The 27,500-nt window shown below is 51.8% G+C and overlaps 1 protein-coding gene across 1 annotated transcript in view; it reads left to right on the forward strand.

Moving 5' to 3' along the window:
• Kcnq4 (potassium voltage-gated channel subfamily Q member 4) overlaps nt 1-15,514 on the forward strand; it is a 51,516-nt gene extending 36,002 nt beyond the window's left edge. The window contains exons 9-14 of the mRNA XM_048351008.1: nt 607-768; nt 7,084-7,304; nt 9,370-9,469; nt 12,221-12,352; nt 12,764-12,896; nt 13,431-15,514. Coding sequence (XP_048206965.1) covers nt 607-768; nt 7,084-7,304; nt 9,370-9,469; nt 12,221-12,352; nt 12,764-12,896; nt 13,431-13,643 — 961 coding nt within the window. The 3' untranslated portion in view covers nt 13,644-15,514. The remainder of the gene's footprint in view (nt 1-606; nt 769-7,083; nt 7,305-9,369; nt 9,470-12,220; nt 12,353-12,763; nt 12,897-13,430) is intronic.
• Nucleotides 15,515-27,500: the final 11,986 nt, after the last annotated feature.

Below are 27,500 nucleotides of genomic sequence, written 5' to 3' on the forward strand. Positions count from 1 at the left end.
CCTGCTAGGAGGAACAGAGCCTGGTCTGGAGATGGTGGGTCTACTCCTCCTTCTGTTTCTTGGATCTCAGCATTCTCATAGGAAGGTGGGTGGGGGAGGTGTGCCCTCCTGGCGAGGGCACTAGGAAGTGGCCTTAGAGAGTTAAGGAGCAACTATTTATAGCTCCAAATCTAGTCTTCAAATGCCACAGGGAGCAGAAGCTGGGCTGGTTACCCTACCAGATCTCTGTCTTCAATTTCAGTCTACCCCTAAAATCCAGAGTTAGATTGGGAACCTGGGGATTTCAGGGTTGCCACTAACCTTCTGGTCGGCACAATTCCACATCCAGTCAGTCAGCCTAATGAGCAGAATCAGCCGGATTTGAGCTCCTGCTTACTGCCTGCCATCCTGACAACTGTGTCTGGCATCCAGAAACCAGCCTAGGAAAGGAGGAACGAAGCCAGTCTCTCCTACCTTGCCTTTTGCCTGTTCTGGCCAGGGGTGCTTGATGCCCTCTGGAGGGTGGATTAGGACTTGGCAGGATCTGAGTTCAAGAGCTCAGAGCCCAATAGATAAGAGGGGTGGTACTGGGGTTCGGGCTGTGGCTGATGGCGCCCTCTCCTGCAGAGAGCTGGCCCTCTTGTTTGAGCACGTGCAACGGGCCCGCAATGGGGGCCTACGGCCCCTGGAGGTGCGGCGGGCGCCAGTCCCCGATGGAGCGCCCTCCCGCTACCCACCCGTTGCCACCTGCCACCGGCCAGGCAGCACCTCCTTCTGCCCTGGGGAAAGGTAGGGGCCCCGTGCGGCCGCCACCTCCTCTTGCTTCTCTTGTTCTTCCATTCTCTGTTTCCCCCTCTCTTAGACCTGCCTCCAGCCACCATGTGGGTGTCTGACGCTATCTGGGGGACTCCCCAGGTGGTTGTTGGATGGCCAGACAGGTGCAGACTGAAGGCTCCTCTGGAGAGGCTGGACTCATCTCTTTTGACTCCAAGGGTCTGAGAGGGAGAGCTGTCCTCACCATCCTTTCCTATCGTCTCCTCCATTCATGCCATTGTCCTCTTCTTTCTCTGTTTCCACATCTCCCTCACTCTTCCATCCCCGCACCCCCATCCCTCCTGGGAAGCTGGAGAGAGGAGGAGGCCGCTGGCCCCCGGTGCTTACGGCTCAGGTAATCGTGGGCACCATTCTGGGGTGTGAGGGCAGGGCACCCCCTTCCCTGGCATGTTGCTCTAGGAGGGCTTGACACTGAACCCGCCTCCCTCTCGGGAGCCAGATGCCAGCTGGAAAGAGAGCTCTGTGGCTAAGACTGCTGTAGGACCTACGTAAACTCAGCCAGCAACTAATGCTCTTGTCCCGTGCAACCCTTGTCCTCAGCTTTGCTAGTGCACAGCACAGAGGCCTCCTGGGAGTCTCTTCTTCCACACCGAGGTACTCTTTCCACTCCCCCGCCCCCCAACCGTCTCTTTCCCCTTGACCTGTCTCTCCTGGAGCTTTTGCATCTTGAAAGAAGAGCCAAGAAAGGGCAGTCAGTGTTTGTCCCGTGCGTGTTCATTAGGAGGAATTACCAGCATATTGGGTTGAGGGAAAAGCTTCCACGGGGACTTAGCTTGGAGGTCAAGGGTTCAGTTCAGTTCATCCCTCCCTCTGTCAGCTCTGTTATGTTTCATCTTCCCACATCATCCCTGAACCAGCCCAGGTGAACATTAAGGCCTTGAACTTTAGGTGTAATTCTGAGCCCAGGCCCAGAACAAAGAGTGAAAGAAGAGGTTGAGCCCCTCAGTGACCAGGAGAAGGGCCAGCAGAAGCTTACCTCTGCCACCTGATGCTCTGTGTGTCTTTAAGAAAAGTCATCAAGTCACTGCTCCTGGCAGAAAAGAAGCAATGTTTGGTTTTTTTTAGGCTGATTAGGGGCTCTGGATTCTCTGGGGTTTGGGCTCAAAAGGCCTGGAGATTGGGGTGATGGAGATGTTTTGGTTTAAAGAATACAGGAAGCAGCATCTTTTCGCTCTTTTCATGAGGACACTTTCTGGGCAAGAGCTGAACAGGAAGTGGATGGAGAGTCAGAGACCCCACCTAGGGCTGGAGCTGGAGGGAGGAGAAGTCTGATTGGCCAGATCAGGCTGGGAGCTTCCGGGAAGAGAAAGCCATGATGTGGCTCTACTCGGATTCCCCATCTCTGCCTGAAGGCCCTTTGGGGTTCTCCCCATCCCTGCCAAACCACAAACTATAGGCAGAAACTCAAAAGGCTTGGCATTCTGGCAGCTCAAGGTAAGACCTGAGCATGGGCTCCCTGAAGCTACACTTCACTCTGGTCTGACCCTGCCTGAGCAGAGATGCACTAGGAATGGAAGTTAGCCTGGAGCCTGGAACCTGTGCCACCTTTCATAGCATCTCTGGGTCCCTGAGTCCCCCAAGGCCCAGGAACAGACTGCTGCTGAAGGCCAGGCCAGGCTGGTACTAACACCATCTGTGTCCAAGACTACTGCCCATTACTAACTAACTCTTCTGTGTCCATCTTCCCTGGAGGGTCAACATGGCTGGTGTCACAACCATGGTGGTAGAGTGTCCTTCTTCCCAGGGACTCCAGGGGGCTGAGCTGAGACTTCTAATTCAGTTACCAGGCTCAAGGCCAAGTGGCCTTGTGGATCATGCCCTCAAATGCGTGCGTGCATATATGCATGTGTGTGTGCACTTGTGTACGCACACACACATACAGCACCTCGTGGTTTGTGTGTTAGAAATGCAAATGCCTAGATCTCTCCCAGGCCCTAAGAGTCAACTCTGGAGAAGAGGCCCAGACTCCTGCAGGTTCCACGTGCTCTCAGGAGTTCCTTCTGCAGAGCGTGAGGCCTCTGCGTATTGGGGATGGGGCAGGAGGGTGACTGGGGGTGGGGATCCTTCTCTCCCTCCAGCCACAGAAGGCCGGCCCCATCCTGGCAGCTCCCCATGCTCTACCCACCTGCCTTTTTGTCACTAACCTCTGTTCGTGTCTTGTTCTCAACTTTCCAGCCAGATGTTTAGTAATAAGAGGAGTTTCTTTCGGATCCACGCCAGCTGGAGACCGAGGTACCCCCTAGCCTGCTCCTCCTGTTCCCACTCCTCTTTGTCCCCCTCACTTCTGGGACGGGAGAGGGGGATAGGACGGGCCAAGGACAAGGTGCATGTGCCTGCCGCCTGCCGTCTGCCTTGGCTCTAATGATCCCCTTGCCTTCCTAAGGATGCCTTTGCCAGGTCTGGGGCATGGGCGCACCGTGCCTGAACGAACACTCGCAGGAGCCTTGGGGATGCGTGCTGGCTCTGCCATGGAACCCATGTGTGATCTTGGCCAAATTGCTTCTCTTCTCTGGACACCCGTGGAATGGGCAGATTGAACTAGAGGCTCTCTAAGGGCCCTTCTCCCTCTGACTTGTGCCAGGCCTTGGGTGTAGCTTCCTATCTTCTCACTGCTCATCGGGGAACCTTGCAGATGCCTGAAAGGATGGGGCCTGGACTTCCCTTGCTAACCAGAGCTCCAGCTCTTCCAGCTGCATTACCACAATCTTCACGGTAGCTGCCCTGTGCCAGCTCGTGCTTTGTCCACTGGGGACATGATGAATAAAACATGGTCTCCCGAGAGATGCAAAGAATAACTGTAATTTTGTGCACTGAACACAATGGAATGAAAAAGCAGAGGGGCTGTGGAGCCCTTGTTGGGCACTTGATCCAGAGGCAGACTTGAAAGGGGTAGCTGCTAAAGAGAATACTCATTCAGAGGGAAACAGGCCAAGGCAAGGAGGTAGCCATGAGGCAAGCCAGCAGCCAAGCAGCTAGTGCAGGCCCGATGTGAGAGTATGATGTCAGAGCTGAGAGTGGGGGCAGGCCTGGGCCATGAAGAACCCAAAGTCCATTGTGGGCTTCATCCTCTTGGCCTTGCCCAGTGGCCTTGTGGTAAGAGATGAGGGTCAGAGCCCCTGTTTGTCTGGACTTCAGTCAAGAGTAGCCTTTCTTATAAACATGGTTTGGGTCACCCTGTAGCCACAACTCATTTGTCACATAGTTCTCTGTGCCTCTCAGTTTCCTCAGATGTGAAATGTAGATACTAGGCTGTGCTTCCTCTAAAACCCTGCCTGGCTCCTGTAAGTGTGGGCCTCATGCCATTTAGTATGTTTGTAGTTAATCTTATACTTGGAAAAGTTGCTTGGGACCCATGGCTGTAGGGAATGGGGCCACAGGGAAGGAAGAAGCTGAGACTGTGGGTCAGACCTGCCTCTCTGCAGGAAGAGCTCGGTGGGTAGGACAGACTGAAGGCCAGGGCCAGGGCCAAGAGACCTGCAGTTAGGCCGTTTCCACAGACCCTAAGGAAGGGCCACAATAGAGGCAGGTGACCCTCAATCCCTAGCTTGACCTTTGGCAGGGAAAGGATGAATGCTAACAAAATTCCTGGTGGATCTGAGTGAACGGGGCTGGCTGGGTCCTGCAGAGCAGTCTGGGGCAGCCTGTGTGAGAGCTTCCCCTTCCCCAGGCAGCTGAAACAAGGCCCAACCCATTCTTCGTTGAGCCACCAGAGGCCCCTTAACCCAGTTTCTTGACCTAGGCACCACTGACATTTTGAATGGGATAGTATTTTGCATGGGGTTCTTCACATACATTATGGGATGTTTAGCAGCATTCCTGGCTTCCATCCATCAGATGCCAGGACCATCACACACTGTGGAACCTTACCCAAGATGTCTTCAGGTTTTGCTAGTCATCTCCTGGTAGGCAAAATTGCCCTCATTTGAGCTCCCTACCCCCTCACTTAGAGCACTTGTCCCATAGAAAGAATGCAGACTCTAAAGTCAGAGATAAGGATCCCAGATGTAAGATAGGGGTGGTAGATCTTGAGAATCCCACACAAATGGGATGGAAGCTGGCAGACAAGACCTGAGTGCTCCAAGAAGCCCGAGAAGGGGAAGAGCTCTTTGGTGCCCATTGTGTGCCAGGTTTCTTTGAGCTTTTCGGCTCCAGAGAGGCTGACGTGAGCCTTTTTCTGGGCCCTACCCAAGGAGCTGGCATCCAGGACCACTCCAGGGAAAAGAGTGTCTTCTTACATTAAAGAGGAGACAAGGCCTCTGACTGGCTGGAAAGTTACAGAATTCCACAAACCAGGCTGGAAAGCTCCCTCCTCATTATAGAATCAGAGCCAAAAAGGGACCTTTCAAGGCCTCTAGTGCAAGCTTCAGCCCTATCCCTCCCCAAGTCTTGTGGAGTGCAAGAGTAGCCTTGTTGCACACTTCTTGCTACAGGGAGATTCCCCCTTTCCCAGAATGCCATGGGAGCCTGATGTGCTGGGTGATCCAGAGTTCTGGGTCCTTGGCTGATGCACCAGGGCCTTCTTCAGCCTCCTCCTTCTCTCCCCTATGGAGGAGTGGAGGACAGAGTGGGGGGGGGGGTTTGCACGGATGGATGGGTGGGGTGCTTGCCAGCATGAGAGCCTGTGGGAATGGCTCTGCACAGGCAAGTTTGGGAAAGCTGCCCTCAAACTTCAGTTGGAATCTTGGGATGTGTTGGAAGGATCCTGGGCCAGCAAAAGGCATGCTGGATTTCAGAAGCCATCCCTCTGCTATCTTTAGGGTCCCAATCCTTACCTCTAACCTCTCCCCTCTGGACAGAGGCCCCTGTCCCCAAGGATGGCCCTACATCCGGGCCGCCTTCCTGAAGGTGCCCCTGGTTTCGAGATCTCCCACACCTCAGCACCTTGACTGTGCATCCTTCTCCTCATGCCTCCCACCCAGCACCGAAACCAGAATCTGCCCTCTGTGCAACCCTTGATCCGAAAGCTCCCGAGAACAGGCAACGTGGCTTCCCTCACCTTTGCCATGCTTCAGACCTCCTCAAAGACTGGCTGTGCTCTTCTGAGCTGGAGTCCCAGACATTTGGGGAGGGGAACCTCCCCCAAACCTGTCCGCAGGAAGTCCTTCCGTGACAAACGACAGGGGAGGTGGCAGTGAAGCCTCAGAGCATGGCGTGGAGGATGTTTGCGTAGGTCCTACCCAAGTGGCTAGAGTGGTTCTTGAACCTCTTGGACACAGAGTTACTCTATCAGGTATCGGTTAACCAGGGCCTGTTTGGAGACACCTGAGACCTCTCCCACCTGTCTTCTCCAAGGTTTGGGGATGTGGTAGGGAGCCAGGTACAGGAAGAGAAGTCAGAGTGCACACCCAAACATGCACACGTGTTTGAATGCGCACAGGTGTGTAGAGTGAGCTGGATGTGCAGTGGGAAGGGTAGGTGGGTGGATGGGTGGTCTTCACAGGGGGTTCTGAGATCACATGAGACATCAACCCCAGTGAGCAGGAGAGGAGAGGGGAGGGGAGATGATAGAAGCACAGGTTGCCCAATACAGACACTTCACCAGAAGAGTGGGCACTGGGCATGTCCTGGGCATTCATTTAGGCCCAGCAGTCAGATTCTCAGGGCCTAGTATACAGTGGGCTATCACATTGCACACTACGATGGGTACCACCATAGGAAAGTTTGTGTATGATGGAGACCTTATTGCTCAGTATACTACATGCACAGCTGTATTAAGTCCTACAGCCCTGATCAGTGTAGGGGAGGGATAGGAAAATACCAGTTCACACACACACACACACACACCCTATATATCCATACGGCGCATGTGCACACATACCTCCTCAACCCGGCCCAGCCAGCCCCTGTGCACAACGAGGACTGGAGGCCTCCCTTAATGTGTGTGAGGCTAGGTAAGCTCTATTCCCCAGCAGCCTCTCTGTGCCCAAAGGGGTTGCCACCTCCACTCTCCACCACTCACCTGGGACGAGGCCCAGATCCTATGTCCTCCTGTCTGTCTCTGACTTCTTTTTGGGTTTCTCTCACACTTTCCACTCTGACATCTGTCTCCTGTGTACCCCTTATCTGTCTGAGCAATGTGGGGTGGGGGTGGGAAATAGGGTTGGAGCTGGGATGTGTTCCACATGACCCAGATTCAGTTTCCAGTAGGAGTCAGGGTCCTCCCTCACCATGCCCCTAATGGCCACCCCAAAGTCCTCAGTCAGCTTTGATCCCCTAACCCCCCTATTCCATCCCTGGCTAACTTGGTTCTCTTCCCAACTGCCCTACCAGCAGCCGGATGGGTATCAAAGACCGCATCCGCATGGGCAGCTCCCAGCGGCGGACAGGTCCTTCCAAGCAGCACCTGGCACCTCCGCCCATGCCTACCTCCCCGGGCAGCGAGCAGGTAGGCGAGGCCACCAGCCCCACCAAGGTACAGAAGAGCTGGAGCTTCAATGACCGCACTCGCTTCCGGGCTTCTCTGAGACTCAAGCCCCGCACCTCTGCGGAGGGTGAGCCCTTGGAGGTCTAGGGCCCGGGACCAGCTGAGGGGGGTGGGCGGCAGAGTGGGGGACTAGTTCAGGTCCTCCAGTCTAGAAGATAGGCATGAGAATATGGAGGGTGGCATTTGGTAGTGTGTCAGCTTTGGAGCTGGGCTGCCTGGATTTGAATCCAGGCTTTGTTCCTTAATCTTGGGCAAGTGACTTCATCTCCCTGAGTTCCACTTTCCTTGCCTGTTAAAATGGGGATGATAATGATATCTACCTATCTTGCTGTGAAGATTAAATAAAATGATCTGTGGAAGGTGATCAGAAGAGGTTTTAGAAGATAGTAAGTGCTGAACACAAGGCAGCTAATGGGGGACATACTTTGTAAAGAACAGGAGTACAGCCCCATGCCAGATTCATTTGTTTCTCCCAACAACTCACTAAGCAGACATGGAAACAGTAGTGGCAGAGTGTATATCCCTGTGCAGGTCTGTCTGGTTTCAAAGCTATACTCTCTGCCCTCCCCTTACATTCTAGCCCAGTCTGCAGACTTGTGGCTGGAGACCTGGAGAGTCACTTTTCCCCCGTTAGAGGGAGGTTGTTTGTTTCTTTTCCTCCCTCCCTCCCTCCCTCCCTCCCTCCCTCCCTCCCTCCCTTCCTCCCTCCCTTCCTCCCCTCCCTCCCTTCCTCTCTTCTCTCTCTCTTCTTTCTTTCTTTCTTCTTTCTTTTTTTTTTTTGGCCAGTCCTGGGCCTTGGACTCAGGGCCTGAGCACTGTCCCTGGCTTCTTCCGGCTCAAGGCTAGCACTCTGCCACTTGAGCCACAGTGCCGCTTCTGGCCGTTTTCTGTATATGTGGTGCTGGGGAATCGAACCTAGGGCCTCGTGTATCCGAGGCAGGCACTCTTGCCACTAGGCTATATCCCCAGCCCCTCTTTCTTCTTTCTTGTGCCAGTATTGGGGCTTCAACTTAGGGCCTGGGTGCTGTCTCTTAGCTTTATGTCCCCTATTTAAGGCTAGTGCTCTACCACTTGAGCCACAGCTCCATTTCCAGCTTTTTAGTGATATGATACATTGAGATAAGAGTCTCATGGACTTTCTTGCCCAGGCTGGCTTCAAACTGTGATCCTCAGATCTAGCCTCTTGAGTAGGATTACAGGTGTGAGCCACAGGTGCCCAGCGGGAGGTTGTTTCTTGGCTTCTGCATGCAACTTGGATGGTGATGTAGGTAGAAGCTGCTCCTTTCTGCGCCTGGCAGCCTCTTCTGGAAAATGCCAGGGCTGGGCCAGATTCCCTGGAAGATCCCTCCTAGTTGCAAGACATGTTCCAGGCCCTGACTGGGGAAAGAGGACTGTGAGTGGAAGATGGAGGATGGAGACAGCCAGCCTCTTTGACTGCCTGTGCTGTGTCAAGATGTCCAGGCTGACAGCTCAAGAGAGCTTTTATTCAGGGAGGTTACAGAACCCCCAAACCAATCTGTGAGAGGTGCTAACTCATGGAGGCCTGGGAATGGTTGTGGCCTGAGGACTCCCCTCTTACTCCCCTCCTCCTGCTGGGGTGGGGGAGGACAGAGTCATCTCCCTTGCAGTGCGAGGCACCAGCTCCACAGGAGCTGTTTCTTATCTTTGCTTTAAGGGCCTTCCCTGCTAGCAGGGGACCAGTTCTGTGGGAGGCCATGGGGGGAACCAGCCCCGAGCCTCCTCCCTCCTCCCAGGAGGATAAGACCGCATGGTTATGTGCAGAGTGCCAAAGTCCTTTCTCCAGAACCCCTGTTCCGCATGAGGGGTAAGGACTGGCAGGGTTTCCTCCAGGGCCATGCATCCTCTGCCCCAGAACAGACCAGATGTCCCATTCATCTGGCATCAGGCAGATGTTTTCCCTGCCTGACCACAGGGGCAAATGGGCCTGCAGTGCCCTGAGGTTTTTGGACCAGGGTAGGGCAATGAGGGGCAGTAGCCAAGGAAACAGGAGCCTAGGCTGCCTGCTGCCCCAGGATGGTTCTAGGCCTTTGTCTATTGATCCATATCATAGAGGGTATGGATTCCTCCTGCTGCTGCCTCTTGGACTATGTCGATCATTCCTGTCTTTTCAGAGGTCCCCTCAGAGGAAGTAGCGGAGGAGAAGAGTTACCAGTGTGAGCTCACCGTGGACGATGTCATGCCTGCGGTGAAGACGGTCATTCGCTCCGTCAGGTGAGGCTGAGGGCTGAGGTGAGCACTCCTTCCACCTGCTGCCTGATGCTGCTCCCCATCTGGGCTGCCCTCCTGGCCAGGCCTGGCCTGGCTCCCAGTGTGCCAGCTGCTGCCTGCCCAGAGTGTGGGAGGGGTGGGCAGGTGACAGGCGGCTCCCAGAAGGGCTTGCTCCTCTGCATCATGTCCAGAGGGCCTGGCCCCAGTGCCTGGGGGTGTGGCCACTCCATGGTCTCTATCCTTGCACAGGCAGCATCCTTCCAGCTCCTCCTGATCCGCTTCTCTACCTCTCTCTCCTTTCTCCACCTCCCAGTTCATGTCAAGCCCTTTCCTTCTCCTTCTCCATGTCAGCACCTGTCTGTCTCTCCTGGGATCTCTGTCTATGCGGCCTGTCCCAGCTTCCTCTGTCTCTCAGTCCCAGGCTCCTTTTCTCTCTGCATTTCATCCCAACTCTCTCTCTCTCTCTCTCTCTCTCTCTCTCTCTCTCTCTCTCTCTCTCTCCTTGGGTGTCTTGGTCTCTCTTTCTCTCCAGACTTCCTATAGAGCAGCACTTTTCAAACTACAGGTCCAGATGTTTTGAAATCAACTTAGTGAAACCAAATTAGTGGGGCTATGGTAAGCATTACAAAACCAAATAGAAGCCATGAGAATGCATCTGCCATATGGAGGGTAAATAATGTTGATGAAATTTGTATTTCAGTTGTCTGTGTGTGCATGTATATGTATTTGTGAACTGGCTTGCCATATAAGATATATTTTTATGGTAGGGCTTGGTTTAAAAAGTGTGAAAGTCTCTGCTACATCAGCTGCTGTGACATTGGGGACCCATCTGTGTCTGTGTGATCTAGCCAGGGCCTGGGATGGGTGTGTGTGTGTGCGGGGGGAGCCTAGCCCTAGATCCTTGGCCGGGAGTTCTGGCTCTGTGTCCGTTTCCAGCTTGCAGCTGTAGCTTCAGAGGCCCCTGAGTTCCAAACCTTCTGGACTCAGCTCCTTTCTTTCCTAGCTCTGACATCTGCCTATAAGCCTGTTGCCCTAGTGTTCATTTTGAAATCAGTGTCAGCAGGATCTTTTCCCAGAGTCTGAGATGTCTCCTCACTCCCTTTCCTCTTCCTGCCCTGCCCCCTGTGGTCATTATCTGGAACACAGTGCCTGAGCTGTAAGGGCTGTTATTTCTTTAGCCACCACAACACAGCCCCTTCACACTCAGCATGCCCCAAACCCATTCCTCCTTGTGGTCCTCCATAGCAGACAGTGGTACCACCACCTGCCCTGTGGCCCCAGTCCCAGCGGTCATCCTAGACTGAGAAGCCTTTCAATCCCACCTCCCGAATTGCTTATAGCTGCCCCTAAGCTCCACTCCACTGCTCCTTCACAGCTCAGGCCTGTCCTCTGAATCTTCCTGTCTATGACTGGCTCTGGGCATGAATGCTGAAGCAGAGAGAACAGCCCCACCCCACCCTAGTGCCCACTCTACCAGAGTCTTGAGACTCTGCACAGCCTTCTTCATTCTCCAAATAGCTCATCTGTCTCCACACACTGTCCCCTGTCCATCATGTTGCTGCCTCTCAGAACTAACATACATCCATGCCTGTCTGTTTCCAGAAAGCTTCCTTCATCTCCCATGTCTTGTCCTAGGTCCAGAAAAATGCCACTCTCGAGGCTTGCCCCCTGAACTCTCCAGTCAAGCCTGTTCCTTCTCATGTCTCCTGGCCCTCTTTCTCCATTATTTGATAATCTATCCTGTCACTCAATAATTGCCTGTGTCCTCTCAGTCTCCCACTTTGGACCTAGGCTCCCTGAAGCCAGGATTGAATCTGACTCCCCTTGAGTGTTCAGAGTCTCACAGCAATGCCAAGTACTTGTGGAGTGAATGCAGTATTTCCTGTGGCCCACCTAGCTGAAGGACACCTGGCCCAGGCCCTGCCCTGGCAGGTTACCAAGACCGAAGATTCAGGCATATGATTCATGCCTGTAATTCTAGCTACTCAGAGAAGGCTGAGATCTGAGGCTTGTGGTTTAAAGCAGCCTAGGCAGGGAAGTCTGTAAGAGTCTCATCTCCAATTAACCACTCAAAAACCAGAAGTGGAGCTGTGGCTCAAAGTGGTAGAGCAGTAGCCCTGAGCAAATAGAATTCAAGGACAGCACCCAGGCCTTGAGTTCAAGCCCCACAACACACACACACACACACACACACACACACACACACACAATTATTGTTATTATAAAGGTGTTGTACAGAGGGGTTACAGTTACATAAGCCAGGTAATGATACATTTCTTTTCAGACAGTGTCACCCTTTCCCTCACTCTCTCCCAGGTTTTCCCTCCTATTCCCACCCACAAGTTGTATGGTTCATTTTCAGCATGGTGTCTGGTGAATACCACAGGGGAAAAGAAACAACAACAACCAAATTCTTATATATATATACATACATATATATGTATATATATATTTATTATCAAACTGAATTACAGAGAGGTTACAGTTTCATACATTAGGCATTGGATACATTTCTTGTACTGTTTGTTACCTCTCCCTCATTCCCCCTCCCCCCAACAACCAAATTCTGAGAGCAGGACAGAGAGGAGCATGGCAGTGGCTTGGGCATCCAGCAGAGGTTGCTTGTAGTGGCCCAAGCAGGACTGGAGCTGGACAAGAGGGTAGCAAAGGGACAAAAGAGACGGAGAACCAATCCCTTACTAGAACAAGGCCCTTCCTCTGAGACCCCCTTTCTCCTTCCCTCCCATCTTCCAGGATTCTGAAGTTCCTGGTAGCCAAAAGGAAATTCAAAGAGACATTGCGACCCTACGACGTGAAGGATGTCATTGAGCAGTACTCGGCAGGGCACCTGGACATGCTGGGCCGGATCAAGAGCTTGCAGACTCGGTGGGTTCACCAGCCCCCTCCCCCCTTCCCTCCTCCCACATGCCCTGACTGGCTAGGCTGGACTTGCAGGCGGGCGTGAGGGGGCCACGCGCACCCCCTAGGGGTGGGTGTCGGACTAGAGTTTCTGGACTGAGTTAGGTCACTGCCTCTCAGCACACAGCTATTTTGAGGCTGAAGTATACCTCAGCCATCGGTCCTCTGTATGGGCCCTATCGAACTGCACTCCTGGGGGGGGGGGGCTGTTTCCTGGCCCTAAAGCAATTGGCCTAAAATAATCACCGACTTCCCATCTCCCAGGGGGACAAGCGGATCGTCCTCGATGTCCACCCCTTACCTCTGGAGTCGCACATCTCTTTTCTAGGCTTAAAGTTCTTGTGGAAGGGGCTCTTTTACGGTTCCTTTTTCCTACAGGGTGGACCAGATTGTGGGTCGGGGGCCCGGGGACCGGAAGACTCGGGAGAAGAGCGACAAGGGGCCCTCGGAGGCGGTGGAGACAGTGGATGAAATCAGCATGATGGGACGCGTGGTCAAGGTGGAGAAGCAGGTGCGTGGAGGATGGGACTGAGAAGCTTCGGAAAGCTTCGGGAAGGAAAGGAGGTGGGGGGGGCGGACGGGGAGGGTCTCAGAATCGCGGCCCCGAGGCACCGGCCGGGTCCACGCGGGCCCTGCTCCCTCCTGCTGAGCCCGGCCCGCAGGAGGCTGAGAGCCATCTGCAGTGTCTCAAACCATTTCAGCCAAACTCCCCCCTCCACCCCCACCCCCAGGAGTATGACCGAGCTTCCCTGCTTGGCGACAGACAACTCTGCTAGTGAAAGCCCCTGGGCTCTCCACCGAGCCACGCCCACCGCAGGCCCCGCCCCCTATTGAGCCCCGCCCACCATCGAGCCCCGCCCCGCCCCAAGCCCCTGGCCATCAAAGCCCCGCCCGCCGCCAGCCCCACCCACCCCGCCCACCACAGGGCCCCACCCACCGCCTGGCCCCGCCCCCACCAAGCCCTTGCCCATCAAAGCCCCGCCCACCCATAGCCCTGCCCACCGCGAGCCCCCGCCCCCGCCTCCCAGCTGTGCCCTGCTCTCAGGTGCAGTCCATCGAGCACAAGCTGGACCTGCTGTTGGGCTTCTACTCGCGCTGCCTACGCTCGGGCACGTCAGCCAGCCTGGGCACCGTGCAAGTGCCGCTCTTCGATCCCGACATCACCTCCGACTACCACAGCCCCGTGGACCACGAGGACATCTCCGTCTCCGCACAGACGCTCAGCATCTCCCGCTCAGTCAGCACCAACATGGACTGAGGGGCTATTCGGGGATGGGACAGCACTCGGCTGGCCTCCCGGCCTGGGGCCCAAGCCCGCCCTCGGAGGCCTCTGGACTCCTCTCTTACTTGAACTCGCTCCCTCGCGGGGAGAGAGGCCACACGCAGTATTGAGCTGCTTGGGTGGGCAACATACCTGCTGTGAGTGGCGGTGCCCTCCAGGACCCCGAGATGCCAGGCCATGTGCAGGGCCGTCGCAGCGCCTGCCCCGTGCTCTCTGGGCTCCCCAGTACCCTGCCTGCTCCATCAAGGTGTGACCTGGCCCATCTGGCAGGGCAGTTGTGCCCGGAGTGGGAGTGGGCACTAGGGCCTGGGCCCTGACACAGCTTCCAGCTATGCAAGGCGAGGTCTCTGGCCTGCCCTTCGGACAGAGCAGGGAAGCCCTCCTGCCAAGGCCTCACCCCACTTGGGGATGGGCCCAAGGTGCCTGACAGGTATCCACAAAGCACAGGACCCTGCCACAAGGCAGATGAGCACCACATATGCAAACTATGGTAAATATGCAACTTGGGGACCCCCATGGGGTCCCTCTGCCTCTCCCCCTTTGGGAGATGGGCCCCAGCCATAGCTGGTCTTAGGCTGCTTGGCCTTGAGCCCATCATCCCCATTCTTTGGCTTATCACTTCATCCTCACTCAGCATGGGGCCTGTCTCTCCCCTGCCCTCTCCCAGGGCAGTGCCTGGGCCTGCCCTCCTATTTTCAGGTGTCACCTCACAGGGGCTTTCTCTCTCTGCCGGATGTCCACTCCCCTCTTTGGCCCTCCAGCACACATTTCTGTAATCTCCCCAAACCTCCCTGACAGTGCTCCAAGGTCAGTCACATGAAAATGGCCCTTTAGTTTTCCAGACACAGAGAAAGCCTCACACACGCTGATTCACACAGCCACCCACACTTGGAGATTTGAGCACAGAGCCACTTGCTCTTTCTTGGGCCCCTGTAGTCCATGCTGGTGAGCTGGCCTTGCAGGGAGATGTCTACTAATAGGTAGCTTCTCACCCCTTTTGGGCAGGATAGGAAGCTTTATTTATAGTGGCCCTAGGTCTCTTCAGGGCTACCCAGAGCTTTACCAACTCCCTTTCCTGAAGAATATAGACTCCTCTCTGGTCCAGGAACCTTAACTGCTGCCTCTGCCTGCTCCTGGGGACCTTCTTGGCATCTCTAAGCATAATTCAGGCCCAGGTCTCTGGGGTTTGCACTCCACTTGGAGAGACCCCCTGGCCCACCTCCTTTTCTAGTCACTCTAACTCTCAGAGAGAACAACAGTGCATCTAGAAATGACACCAACTGTGCACCTGGTTGGCCCCACCCCACTTCTTTACTTCAGTTGACAGCCCTGCATACTGGCATTAGTGCCCAGATGCTGCAGGACTCCAGAACCACTTTTCTTACCCTTTTGTTTGTCTTCTCAAAGCCAATGCAGGGTGGCAGGAGGGTTAGGGGTAGTGGACCAGACCCAAGAGGCTAAGACCAGGCTGCTTGCATCTCATACTGGGGACCTGCATGCACCAGCACCAAAGCTTGGGTTGGAACTCGCTCAGCCTCATGGGTGCCCAGCCTCTGCCCTGCCATGCCCTCTGCATGTACCATCATGCCCTGGATGGAGTCTATCTTGGCTTGCCACACCTGCACTGCACTGTTCCCAGAGAGCCACTCCTCCACCCTGCTCAGAGACGGAACTGCAGAGAGGGGCAGGAGAATAGGATTATTACCCTGTGACCAAAGGAGGCATGGGAGAAGCCCCCCTTCCTTCCATGATCCAGGTTACCCCCTCCCCCGCCCCAGCCCAGTTGTCGGATATGCAAGTACCTCACTTTGTTAACTTATTAACTTATTGGTTTCATTAAAGTTTTCAGTAGGAGATGGTTGGTCTTTGTTTTATTCAGTGACTGTGGGATGAGGCTCCTGGTTTGGGGATGGGGACAGTTGAACTCTAGTCAACAATAAGAACCCACACCCAAGTCTAGGGGGAAAGATCTGGTTGCATGAACAGCTACATCTAGGCACTTAAGCATATGAAAAATCTTTCATGTGAGGAATCTCCCAGGCAAGTTGATCCCTTATGATGACCAGTAAAACGTGGGTACCACTTTTTCTAAGAGTTTGGCCAGTCAGGGAAACAGAAACGATACTAAGTTTTACAACAAAGAGAGTTTACTACAGGGAATGGATGTCCCTGTTGTAAGAGAGCCAGGACGAACAAATGGAAGCAGAGATTGCCTAGAGAAAGTGCCTGTCGGGTGCAGTGACCTCCTCCTTGAGCTGCAGGAAGAGGCCAAGGGAGTATCAGAACCCACAACCTTGAGGCCAGAGGTGTAGCCCAGAGGTGTACCTAATATGCCCAAGGGGGTTAAATCCCTAGAACCACACACGCAAAAAGAACTCCCAAGCTTGCTGAGGGGGTTCCCAGAGTGCTGACACGAAGGAAGAGGAGGGACTCCGGCTGGTCTTTGTACTAGATACAGTGCAGCTCATCTGGGAGGGCAGAAAATTGCTGAACAGTGGAATCATCTGGGCCACCTGGCTGTTGCTGATAAGGCTGGGAGACAATGGCGTAAGGAAGTCTCTAGGCTCTCTGGTCTTTCCACACGATCACTGGTCTCCCCAGGCCCCCCAGTCTCCTCTGGTCTGGCCACAGTATCACTCCACAGTATTACTAAGCATGGCACTTGGAACATAACACAGCTTTTGGACACTCAGTTCCATATGCATCAACCCACAGATTTTCTATATTATGATAGAAACTCCTATCTAAGAAGATGAAACTATCCATCATACAAATGAGGACACTAGTCCTCCCCCTAAAGTCCCATAGTCTAATAAAGGTGTCCATCTCCAGGATTAGTCACCAAATCCATATTTGGATGATACTATTTCCCTAATTCAGTCATGATCCTACCTGCAATTAAACCCAAGTTAAGAATCACATTTTTTTGCTTGTTTTGTTTTTTGCCAGTCCTGGGGCTTGAACTCAGGGCCTGAGCACTGTCCCTGGATTCTTTTTTGCTCAAGGCTAGCACTCTGCCACTTGAGCCACAGCGCCAATTCTGGCCATTTTCTGTATATGTGGTGCTGAGGAATCGAACCCAGGGCCTCATGTATACGAGGCAAGCACTCTTGCCACTAGGCCATATTCCCAGCCTTTATAAGTTATTTTTACTATATTGTTTAGATAAGAAAAGATCTGTACATGTCCAGTAAAATGCTATATCTATCTATCATCTGTCTATCATCTATCTGTCTATCTATCTATCTAACATCCAATGCATGTATAAACTGTTGAATCTGTGTATGCAGAGCCACAGATAGGAAGGATGGAGGGTTGACTATACTAAGCGGGGCTGTGGCACAGCCCCTGCACTCCAGGCACTTTTGCACTTTTGTGCTTGTTGTTCAGCGGCAACTCAGCTGCTTAGTAACGAGGAACGGCCATGTACCCAGGGCATCAACTCTTCCCTTGATTGTTGCTTTAGTGGGAATGAGAAGTTAAAACTGAAATGGAAACTCTGTTATCTCCCTTCCCTTGAAAACGAAAACCTTCAAACAAGAGCCCAATGTCTCAGAGCAGAGGCAAAGGTTTTTGTGAGTGGGTAAAAGTAACCTGAATAATGGCCACCTGTTGGGGTCTGGCTATACCTTTAAGAGGCAGGCCTCTTCTCCTGCCCTGGGGCTGCTTGGCTGTTGGCCACTCCTACCTTCTCCCTGGGTCTGGAACCACCCCCAGAAGAGGTAGCAATCCAGCCCCGCCTCCCTTCCCGGAGCACTTGTCTCATAATGGCCCGAGCTGAGCCCAAGAGGGCGGTTCTGTGGGCCGTGATCTCTGCCCATAGAGGAAGTTCTGTGACATCACTATGATGGGCGGTTTATCAGCCTATCGATAGTATGCAGTTAGTCCCTCCCCTTCCTGCCGCCATTACTGTTATATAAACCCCTCCCCTGAGTAAATCCGGTGGGAATCCAGAAGCTCACCCCAAGATGCCCGTACTCATGTCCTGTGTCATTCTTTAAGGGACCGAGGGGAGGAGGGGCGTCTCGCGACTATGCACTCCCAAGGTCTGCACATTGGGCCGCACTCCAGCTTTTCTGCCTGGCGGGACAGGGCGGGATATGCGCGAGGGTGAAAGGGATCCCGACAGCCACCTAAGAAACCAAGTTCTAATCTTTGGAACCTGTGAATGTCAACATACAAGGGCAGAGGGTCTTTGTAGAGCTGATTGAGTTTAGAATCTTGATCCGGGGAGATCTAGATTGTAGAATGGGCCTTAAATCCCAATTGCAAATATATATTTTGGGGATGGGCAGTGCTGGGAATCAAATTTAGGGCCTCATACATGCTAGGCACTTATTCTACCACTGAGCTACAGCCCCAGTTCCACAAATCCCTTTTAAAAGAGAGATAGAGGAAGATTGCACACACAGAGGAGAAGACAGTGTGGCCAGAAGCAAGGATGGAGGTGATGCAGCCATAAACTAAGGAATGCTGGCAGCCACCAGAAGCTGGAAGAGTCAAAGCAGTGGCTCCTCCCCTGGAGCTCTGAGACTGTAGCTCCCCAGCTGCCTTGGTATACACCCAGTACAACCTATGTTGAACTTCAGACTTCCAGAACTGTTTAAAAATATTCTTATTGCTTTAAACTACCAGGTTGAAAGTCATTTATTACAGTAGCCATAGGACATTGATATATCTTTGTGAGAGAGCTCACTCTCATGATCTCCCTTGGATTCCTGAAACCTTGCATTCTGACTCCATCCATGAGGAGCAAACATGTCCCCACTATGATTAGAAGTGTCTGAGATTATTAACCTGGCACTAGATGACTGTGGCCCTGTGGAGAGGTGACACATCAGGCATTTAGCCTTGGTACCTGCTGATTACAGGTGAGCTAATCAGCCAAGGCACCTGCCAGAGCCCTTGACGATGTCTTCCTCCGGCCATCATGTCCACATTGTGCATGAAAATACTGAGAGGGCACTGAAGGGACCAGAGGAAGGTTGGCTGATGTCCACAGAGTATGCCATCTTGTCTCTCTGATTACCTAGAGCCTCCTCTGCCTTTTTAGCAAGCTTGTCTTTGGAATAGAAGTATTTTCCCATTTTGTTCCATTTTTCAAAGATCATCCCATTTTCCTTATTGCCAATCCTTCATTGCTTCCTGGGTCCTGGGCCATTCAGCCACTTTATTAGACACTGCCCATAAAGCAGTATAGATCCATGTCTTGTCGTCTTGCAATTGAGACAGAAAAATGAACAATTCAATACAGTGGAGGAGGAGGAGGAGGATTTTAGGCAGGCATGAGAAGTAGGGAGTTGGTGTTGGCAATGAGTGCTTCAGCCAGAAGGCATAGCATGTGTAAAAAGCTAGAGACACCAGAGCTCCCTGTGACTAGGCTCAGAGAGCAAGGAAAAATGCACTCAAAGGTGGGGCTTTACAACTAGGTCATCCTGGCACTGGGCAAGGGGAGGTAGGATCACTAAGTCCAAGGCCAGCTGAGTGACATAGCAACACTCGCTCAGAAAAACTAAGAGCTGGGGATGCAGTTCAGTGGTAGAGTACTTGCCTAGCATGTGCAAAGCTCTGGGTTCAATCCCCAACACAGCCCTCTCACCCCTACAATTTGTTTTGCAAGAGTTCATCCATCATTCCAAAGAAATAGGACTTCTCACAGTAAGAGAAGTGGGGAGCCAAGGAAAGCTGGCCATACTGGGATCACATGGTGTTTTAGAAAGTTTTCTTTCTAGGGTAGCAGATGGGTTTGAGGGAGGATGCCTAGGTGCAGGAAGATAGGAGAGACTGATTAGGAGACTGCTGTCCTTATCTGAGCAACCTGAACAAGTCCCATGGCATTTCCCTAATTGAGTAAATGTCTATTGAGCACCTGCTGTATGCTGAGGCCTGGCTCAGCACAATACCCAGGATGAATAAGTGTGGGAGAATGAGTTACTGCCCTAAGGTCATCCAGTCCCAGGGGGAGACAGATGCACAATTAACTAATGCAGAGTTACTGTTTGTCTGGCTCAGCAAGGAGTTTGCAGGTGGCTTTGGGAGCCCCTGGACTATCGTCAGATGTGGCAGACAGGATTTTAGCTTGGTGTGTCATTTATCAATTGCTATGTAACAACTCACCTTGAAATTGGATGGCTTCAAAACACTAACAGCTTTATTTACTCTTGATTCTGGGCATCAGCAGTTTGGGTTGAGCTTGGCTGAGCCATTCTGTGGTTAGACTCATCTGACTGAAGCTGGAGAGTTGTTATGGTCTGCACCCCCTCTCCCCCGCATCCAAAGGTTCATGTGCTAGAAGCTTGGTCCCCTCTGACAATGTTGAAGGGATAGAACCTTCAAGAAGTGGGGCTTAGTCAAAAGTAATTAGATCATAGGTCACCACCCTCAGAAGGGATTAATGAAAGTCTCACAGAACTGGATTAGTTCCCTCAAAATCTAATTATGATTAATTGGGTTATTATAAGGGAAGAGAACATCTCCCCCCTCCTAATCCCTTCACATGAGCATCTCATCCTTCTCATATGCACTCACACTATCATGATACCATCCACAGAGAGACCCTCAGAGCCGAGCAGATAGATATTAGTGCCATGATCTCCCGCCTCCAGAACTAAGAGCAACATACACCTCCTTTCTTTATAAAGCATCCTGTACCAGGTACTTCGCTACAGCAATACAGAATGGACCAAGACATTGTCCTAAGAGGGGTCTTTGGTGCACTCTAATTGGTCCACAGGCAGGATGGCTAATCTCTGTTCCATATGGCTTCTCATCTTCCAGTAGATTCGACTCTTTCTTCCATGGCCAGAAGGCTCAAGCAAGTCTCCCCAGGCCCAGACTCAGCAGTTATATCCAACAGCCTGGGCTTGGCTCACTTGGATGGCTGCTCTGAATGGGTTGCAATTTTTACCTTCTTGCAGATCAAGCAAACTGTGCTGTACATTCCTCAAGTTAGATACATAATTCATGTGTGCTTGACAGGTCCAGTTGTTAAAATGAGGTCTTCACTGGTCCTCTGAGAAGCCAAAGGGGGCGCATCTTCCCTTGCCACCATCTCTTGTGGATGACAGGATTGTGACAGCTGTCACCCTGGTGCATTAACCAGCTTGGGCTGCCATTAGAAACATTGTAGACTGGACAGCCGCATAACAGACATTTATTTCCTCACACTTCTGGAGGTTGGATGGCTATGTAAGACCAAGGCATCTGCAGGGTTGATTTCATTCTAAAACCTTTCTCCTTGCCTTTAGATGACCACCTTCATCCAGTGTCTTCCTGACTGTCTCCATGCTCCTTAGAGTCTGGCCTCTCTAAATTTCTCTTTTTTATTTTTTCCTATTAGTCATAGGGCTTGAACTCTGGGCCTGGGCTCTGTCCCTGAGCTCTTCATCTCAAGGCTGGTGCTCTACTGCTTGAGCCACAGTGCCACTTACTGTGTTCTGGTTATAATTGGAGATGAGAGTCTCATGGACTTTCCTGCCCAGGCTGGCTTTGAACTGTCAGATCTCGGCCTCCTGAGTAGCTAGGATTGCAGGCATGAGCCACCAGCATCTGGCTTCTGAGTTCTTCTTATAAGGACACTGGTCATATTGGATTAGAGCAGTGAGTTGGAGGTGTGTATTGAATATCACACCACCATTTTAACTTAACTACCACTTTGAAAGCCCTGTCTCCAACTATTGTCACATTTTGAAGTTATGAATGCCAGAAGGCTGGGGGTCAGCCCATAACAGTGATGTTGAACTCACCCTCCACTTGAGGCTGAGGAATGTTCTGGGGCTTGCTCCATGCCAACGGGGCAGAGGTAGACCTGTGCAGGCATCATGGAACAACATTTTTTTTTTTGCCAGTCCTGGGGCTTGAACTCAGGGCCTGAGCACTGTCCCTGGCTTCATTTTGCTCAAGGCTAGCACTCTGCCACTTGAGCCACAGTGCCACTTCCAGCTTTTTCTATATACATGATACTGAGGAATTGAACCCAGGGCTTCATGTATATGAGATAAGCACTTTACCACTAGGCCGTATTCCCAGCCCCATGGAACAGCATTTCGGAAACCCTATTTGTTTAGCCCAGAACCTTTGCTATCACATAGCCTACTTGAAACCCCAGCATTTCTAATGTGGCCAATGGGATCACAAAGCAGGGATCTGCCAGCGGTCACCTCAGCATTGACTCTCTACACATTTGAGCACATGCCCAGGGTTTTGCTGTAGCCAAAATAAATCAGATCTGCCTCCAGGATACATAATTTATAGTCATTTGTATTCTGAAAAATTGGAAAATGTGTTTGTCTGAAAGTCTTCCTCATTTGTACCATCGCTACCCTCGCATGCACACACTTGCCTGTCCTGTCATAGTTGCCGGGGAAGATTCTGGAAGAACCGAGAGTATGTTTTGCACTCAGGACATTCAACATCTGGAAGGCCCAGAGGGGGGGCAAGGAGGCTCAGGGAGAGAAGTCCATCTTCTATGCAACATCAGCACAGGCACTTGCTGATCCTCCGACAGTTGGGCCAAATTGAGGGAAGTATGCAGGGCGTTGGGGTGGGGCGTTTGGGCTCCAGCCAATCGCTGGTCATGACTTTGAGTGAGGTGGTTCCTCCTGGCCCAGGGCAATTCCAGGGAGCCATGAGCAGCTGCAGCAGTAATGCCAGAAGCTGGGGAATGGGTAGGTGGGCCCTGAAGGGGGGATTTGAGTGAAGCACCCCACTATCCACTCCACCACCACATTAACCCTGGGTTTGGCCTTGGCATTTATGTTGACCAATCAAACTTGTGCTTGTGGGTAAGAGGCAGGCTGAGTGCTGCCAGGCTTGATGGTGACTCCCTTTCTGACAGAGAGAGCTCTGTGCTTGAATGCAGCCCTGTGCTGCAGCCCTGAGCCTGAACCAGTTCCACCACCCAGCCTGACCCAGTCAGCACCAGCTGGAGACTTGGGGATATGGAATGACAGTTGTGGTGTAGGTCACTGAGATTTTGGGTTGGTTTGTTTTACAGCATTATCACAAGACCTGACTAATACAACTCATAAGATGGATTTTATTGGAAGCAATGAGGTGGGAGATTTTGCATCATGAGGATTTTCTTAAATCCTCTTTGGTTTTATCCCAAACGGGTTTGCTCTTCTTTATTCTTTTTCTCACCCCCAAATAGCCTCTAAATGGATGGGTGATCTGGAAGATTTTTCTGGGAGAGGTGGGAAGTTTTCTGGGAGCAGATATATTTTGGGAAAGGATCCTGATGCCCGAGACCCAGGCTGTCGGCCTGCTTAGAACTGTGATAGATCTGTTCTTACTTCTCTCTTATTCCTGGCAAGGTCCCCCTTAGCTCCTCTCCCAGACATCGCCCCATCTCTCCCCTTCCTCAGGCACAATTTTAGCTCTAGGTGGGAAAATAGCTTCTGCTTCTCATGGGTGGCCATCACCAACCCTGGGCACAAAAATAGTTGACAAATGCTGGTTGAACTGACCATCTCCCACCTAAGAATCCTCCCAGGCCCTGTTATGTGCCCCCACGGCCACAAGAGGTCAGTAAAGACCTTGGTTTGGTGTTACAGAACGGGCCTGGAGTCTGGAAGCAAGGTGGCCTTCACACTCCCCTTCCCCATACCCACACCCCACCAAGTAGGCACCTTCAGGTAGCCTCAGTGTGTCTAGGACAGAGGAGGTGGTGGTGAGGGAAGAGCTGAGAAGTGAGGACCCCAGGGCTTGCCTCAGAGGGTATGGGATTGTTTTCTGTCCTCTGTGTACTTAACTGCACAGTTGTTTGTTCATCTCTCCTATGTGCCCAGTACTGCTCTGGGTGCCAAGGTCATAGGGCTCTCCCAAACCCCCAACGTCCCTCTCTCCTGGAGTGGATAGAAGACTACTGTCTAGACAGACAATAAACAACAAGAAAACCCAAGATAATTTCAGAGGGTGCTAAGTACTGTGAAGACTATACAATGGGAAGGAGGTCACAACAGTGGAATGGGCTTGTGGGGCAGGAGGGGAGAGCAGTCAGAAAAACTCAGGGGGGAGCAAGAAAGGCCTCCTGGGCCTCCAGGATTGGCTGGGGCTAGCAGCCACATGTTGCAAATGGGGAAAGTTCAAGTCAGAGCCCAGAGCTGTTCCATAGTCTTTTGATGCATAAGCTTGTTCCTGAATGGTCTTTAATCTGCCCAGTGTCATCTTGCTGGAGGAAGCATGTGCAGGTGTGATAGGAGAAAGTGGAAGTTAACAGAGACTCTGTGTGTGTGTGTGTGCGCGCATAAATCATCCAGAAAGCCTCAGTCTAAAAACAACACAAAACTATACAGTAATATTTTTTTACACATCAAGTTATCACACATCATATTATTTCTGCTACAATCTTACGCATCAAATTATTTCTCCAATTTTGGGTTTGGTGCCTCTACTTTGTCTGTTGTAGGGTGTAACCCTGGAAAAGTCATTTCCTCTCCTTTCTTTTATTTTTAAAATTATCTTAGCCGTGTACCAGTGACTCACGCCTATAATCCTAGCTACTCGGAAGGCTGAGATCTGAGGATTGAAATTCAAAGCCAGCCTGGGCAGGAAAGTCCATGAGACTCATCTCCAATTAACCAACCACCAGGAAACCAAAAATGGTGCTGTGGCTTAAGTGGTAGAGTGCTAGCCTTGAGCTGAAGAGCTCAGGGACAGTACCCAGGCCAGAGTTCAAGTCCCATGACCAACAACAACAACAAAAAAATTGTCTTTAAGTAGTTGTACAAAGGGGCTTAACTCAACACATCAGTTTATAAGTACAATGCATCTTGATTAGTTACTCTATCTTTTATTTTTTCCCCCATTTGTCCCAACCCTAGCTATACTCTTAAGTGACCTAGTCATTTCCCCTCTGTAAGCTTCAGTTTTCTGGTCTGCAATATCAGAACCTAACTTTCCTGATCAAAGTCACTGCTCTGTGGTTTCTTTAGAGTCCCCAGGCCCCCTCTGTGGCTAGGCTCTGAGCTGAACCGCTCCTGCTTTTGAGTCTACCTTCCCTGCTCACCCCAACCCAAAGTCTGTCTACAGGAAGGTCAGACACAACCACACCTGTCTGGAAACTCCCTGTGGTGCTGACATAGGCTTGAATGTGTTACAGTTTCCTCTGCCAGTCAGGAAGCAGGGATTCAAGGTCACCCAATCAGGAAGTGACAGAGCCAGGGTTTGGCTAGAAACTTCTATTTTGTGTCCTCTACTCAAGCTCCTAATGCATTGGAGTTTGGGAGAACGCATCATTTCTGTGAGAATTCATGCCTGTGCCACTTGTGGGGTCCAGAGAGCTTCACTTGGTGTGGTACTGCCCCCTGTAGAGCAAGTGGAGTATTGCATCCTACCTCAAACCACTGGGCCAAACCTAGGACTAGAGCTTTTCAAATGCTTTTGGGTGCAGTAAAAATCCCCGTAAGGAGGCTGGAGGTGTGACTCAATAGTATAGTGCATGCTTGTGTTCCGCGTGGGTTCGATTCCTAGCACCACCAGAAAGCCAGACAAACAAACAAAAACAGTTAAGAAGCCTCAGCTATGGGTCACTCGGTGCAAGGTAGTGTTACAGTCCTGGAAAAAACAGCTTCGTTTGCTGATTTTCCTGCTTCCCGCTCACGCACGGCAGCCTGACTCCCACCTCTCTGCTTCTCTAAAATCTCTCTGGCAGCCATTTTTGATTTCCTGCTTGCCAGATTGAAGGGCTTCCTTTCAGCGTAGGTGCTGCCGCCCACACCCTAGGAAGCGGCTCCTGGGCCATCCGCGGTCCTCCTCTGCTGCTTCTCCTATCTCCTCCGCTGCTCCTGCTCAGCCTCTGGCCCTGTCTTCTCTCCAAAGTCTGTGTTTCCCCAGCTTCAACCCTTGACCACTTTATTTGATCCTTTGCATCACCGTTGGTTTTTTTTTTTTAATTATTAAAACGATGGCTGTGCTAATGACTCTAAAGCATACATACGTATTGCCAATCTAGACCTCAGCCTTCAGCCATGGTTGATCCAATAAAACTCTTCTGTGACTAGCCTTGATCTTGCCCTTTCTTCTATATCTCGCTGCAAGGAAGAGCCACCCTGTTCCCTAAGCCACACGCTTGCAATCACTTTTAGGCTTTCTCTCCCGTAGCCACTAGTTGAGCATGTAGGGTCCATTTTCATCTTCTTCAGTAGCCAAATCTCCAAATTCAACTTAGACATATGACCACAAAGAATAAAGATCCTCCTCCTCCTCCTCCTCCTCCTCCTCCTCCTCCTCCTCCTCCTCCTCCTCCTCCTCCTCCTCCTCCTCCTCCTCCTCCTCCTCCTCCTCCTCCTCCTCCTCCTCCTCCTCCTCCTCCTCCTCCTCCTCCTCCTCCTCCTCCTCCTCCTCCTCCTCCTCCTCCTCCTCCTCCTCCTCCTCCTCCTCCTCCTCCTCCTCCTCCTCCTCCTCCTCCTCCTCCTCCTCCTCCTCCTCCTCCTCCTCCTCCTCCTCCTCCTCCTCCTCCTCCTCCTCCTCCTCCTCCTCCTCCTCCTCCTCCTCCTCCTCCTCCTCCTCCTCCTCCTCCTCCTCCTCCTCCTCCGTTTTGTATTAGAGATTGAACTCAGAACTTTAGGGTTGCTAGGCAGGTGCTCTACCACATGAGTCATGCCTATAGCCCTTTTTATGTTGGTTATTTTCAAGGCAGGGTGTCACTTTATGCCATGGCTGGCTGGGCTGTGGTTCTCCTACTTGTGCTTTCCATGTTGCTGAGGGTGAGAAGTTGGCGCCACTGTACACAGCCTTTGTGCTTCCCTGGTAGCTGGGATAACAGATGTGTGTCATTGCAGCCAGTCATTGATTAAGTTGGAGTCTTATAGACTTTTATACTTGGGCTGCCCTTGAGCCATGATCCTTCAACCTCTGCCTCCTAAGTAGCTGGGATTACAGACTTCAACTACCGTGCCTGGCTTAAAGGCTATTTCTTTTTCTTTCTTTTTTTTTTTTTTGCCAGTCCTGGGGCTTGGACTCAGGGACTGAGCACTGTCCCTGGCTTCTTTTTGCTCAAGGCTAGCACTCTACCACTTGAGCCACAGCGCCACTTCTGGCCGCTTTCTGTATGTGTGGTGCTGGGGAATTGAACCCAGGGCCTCATGTATACGAGGCAAGCACTCTTGCCACTAGGCCATATCCCCAGCCCTTAAAGGCTATTTCTGAGACCAATTTTGTTTGTTTGTTTGGTGGTTAGGAATTCTGGCAACTCATGGAGAGTGCCTTTCTCCTTTACTTCTGGCTGGATATTGATATGGTAGCTAGAGCATCCTTTTTAGACTCTGAACTCTAAATAGAGGAGTCCAGATGTTGACATGATAGACACAGCATTGGTCCTTGAATTTCTATGTAGCTCCTTGTATTCAAGGAATCACACTCAGAATCACACATGTAATCTTTTAAGACATTCTCCCATCTATGCTACCTTGTTCCTGATCTCCTTTGGGCTTTTGATGTTACCCAAAGCAGTGTGACAGCTTTCCTGGGCTCCCATTTCTCCAATGTGCCTCTCTCAAATTTATTCTAACTGTGAGGAAGTGATCTTTCCCTTAAAAAAGCACCCAGAAATTAGAAAACTCTTTTCCCATGAGTGGGGAATTGGTGGCTCACACTAGTAATCCTAGCTACTCAGGAGGCTGAGATATGAGAATCATGGTTCAAAGCCAGCCCAGACAAGGAAGTACATGAGAGTCTTATCTCCAATCATTCACTAAAAAGCCAGAAGTGGAGCTATGGCTCAAGAGGTAAAGTGCTAGCCTTGAGCAAATAAAGCTCAAGGACAGCACCCAGGCCCCGAGTTCAAGACCCAGAACACACACACACACACACACACACACACATGCATGCATG

This window comes from Perognathus longimembris, chromosome 7 (assembly GCF_023159225.1).
Source record: "Perognathus longimembris pacificus isolate PPM17 chromosome 7, ASM2315922v1, whole genome shotgun sequence".
Classification (NCBI taxonomy): domain Eukaryota; kingdom Metazoa; phylum Chordata; class Mammalia; order Rodentia; family Heteromyidae; genus Perognathus; species Perognathus longimembris.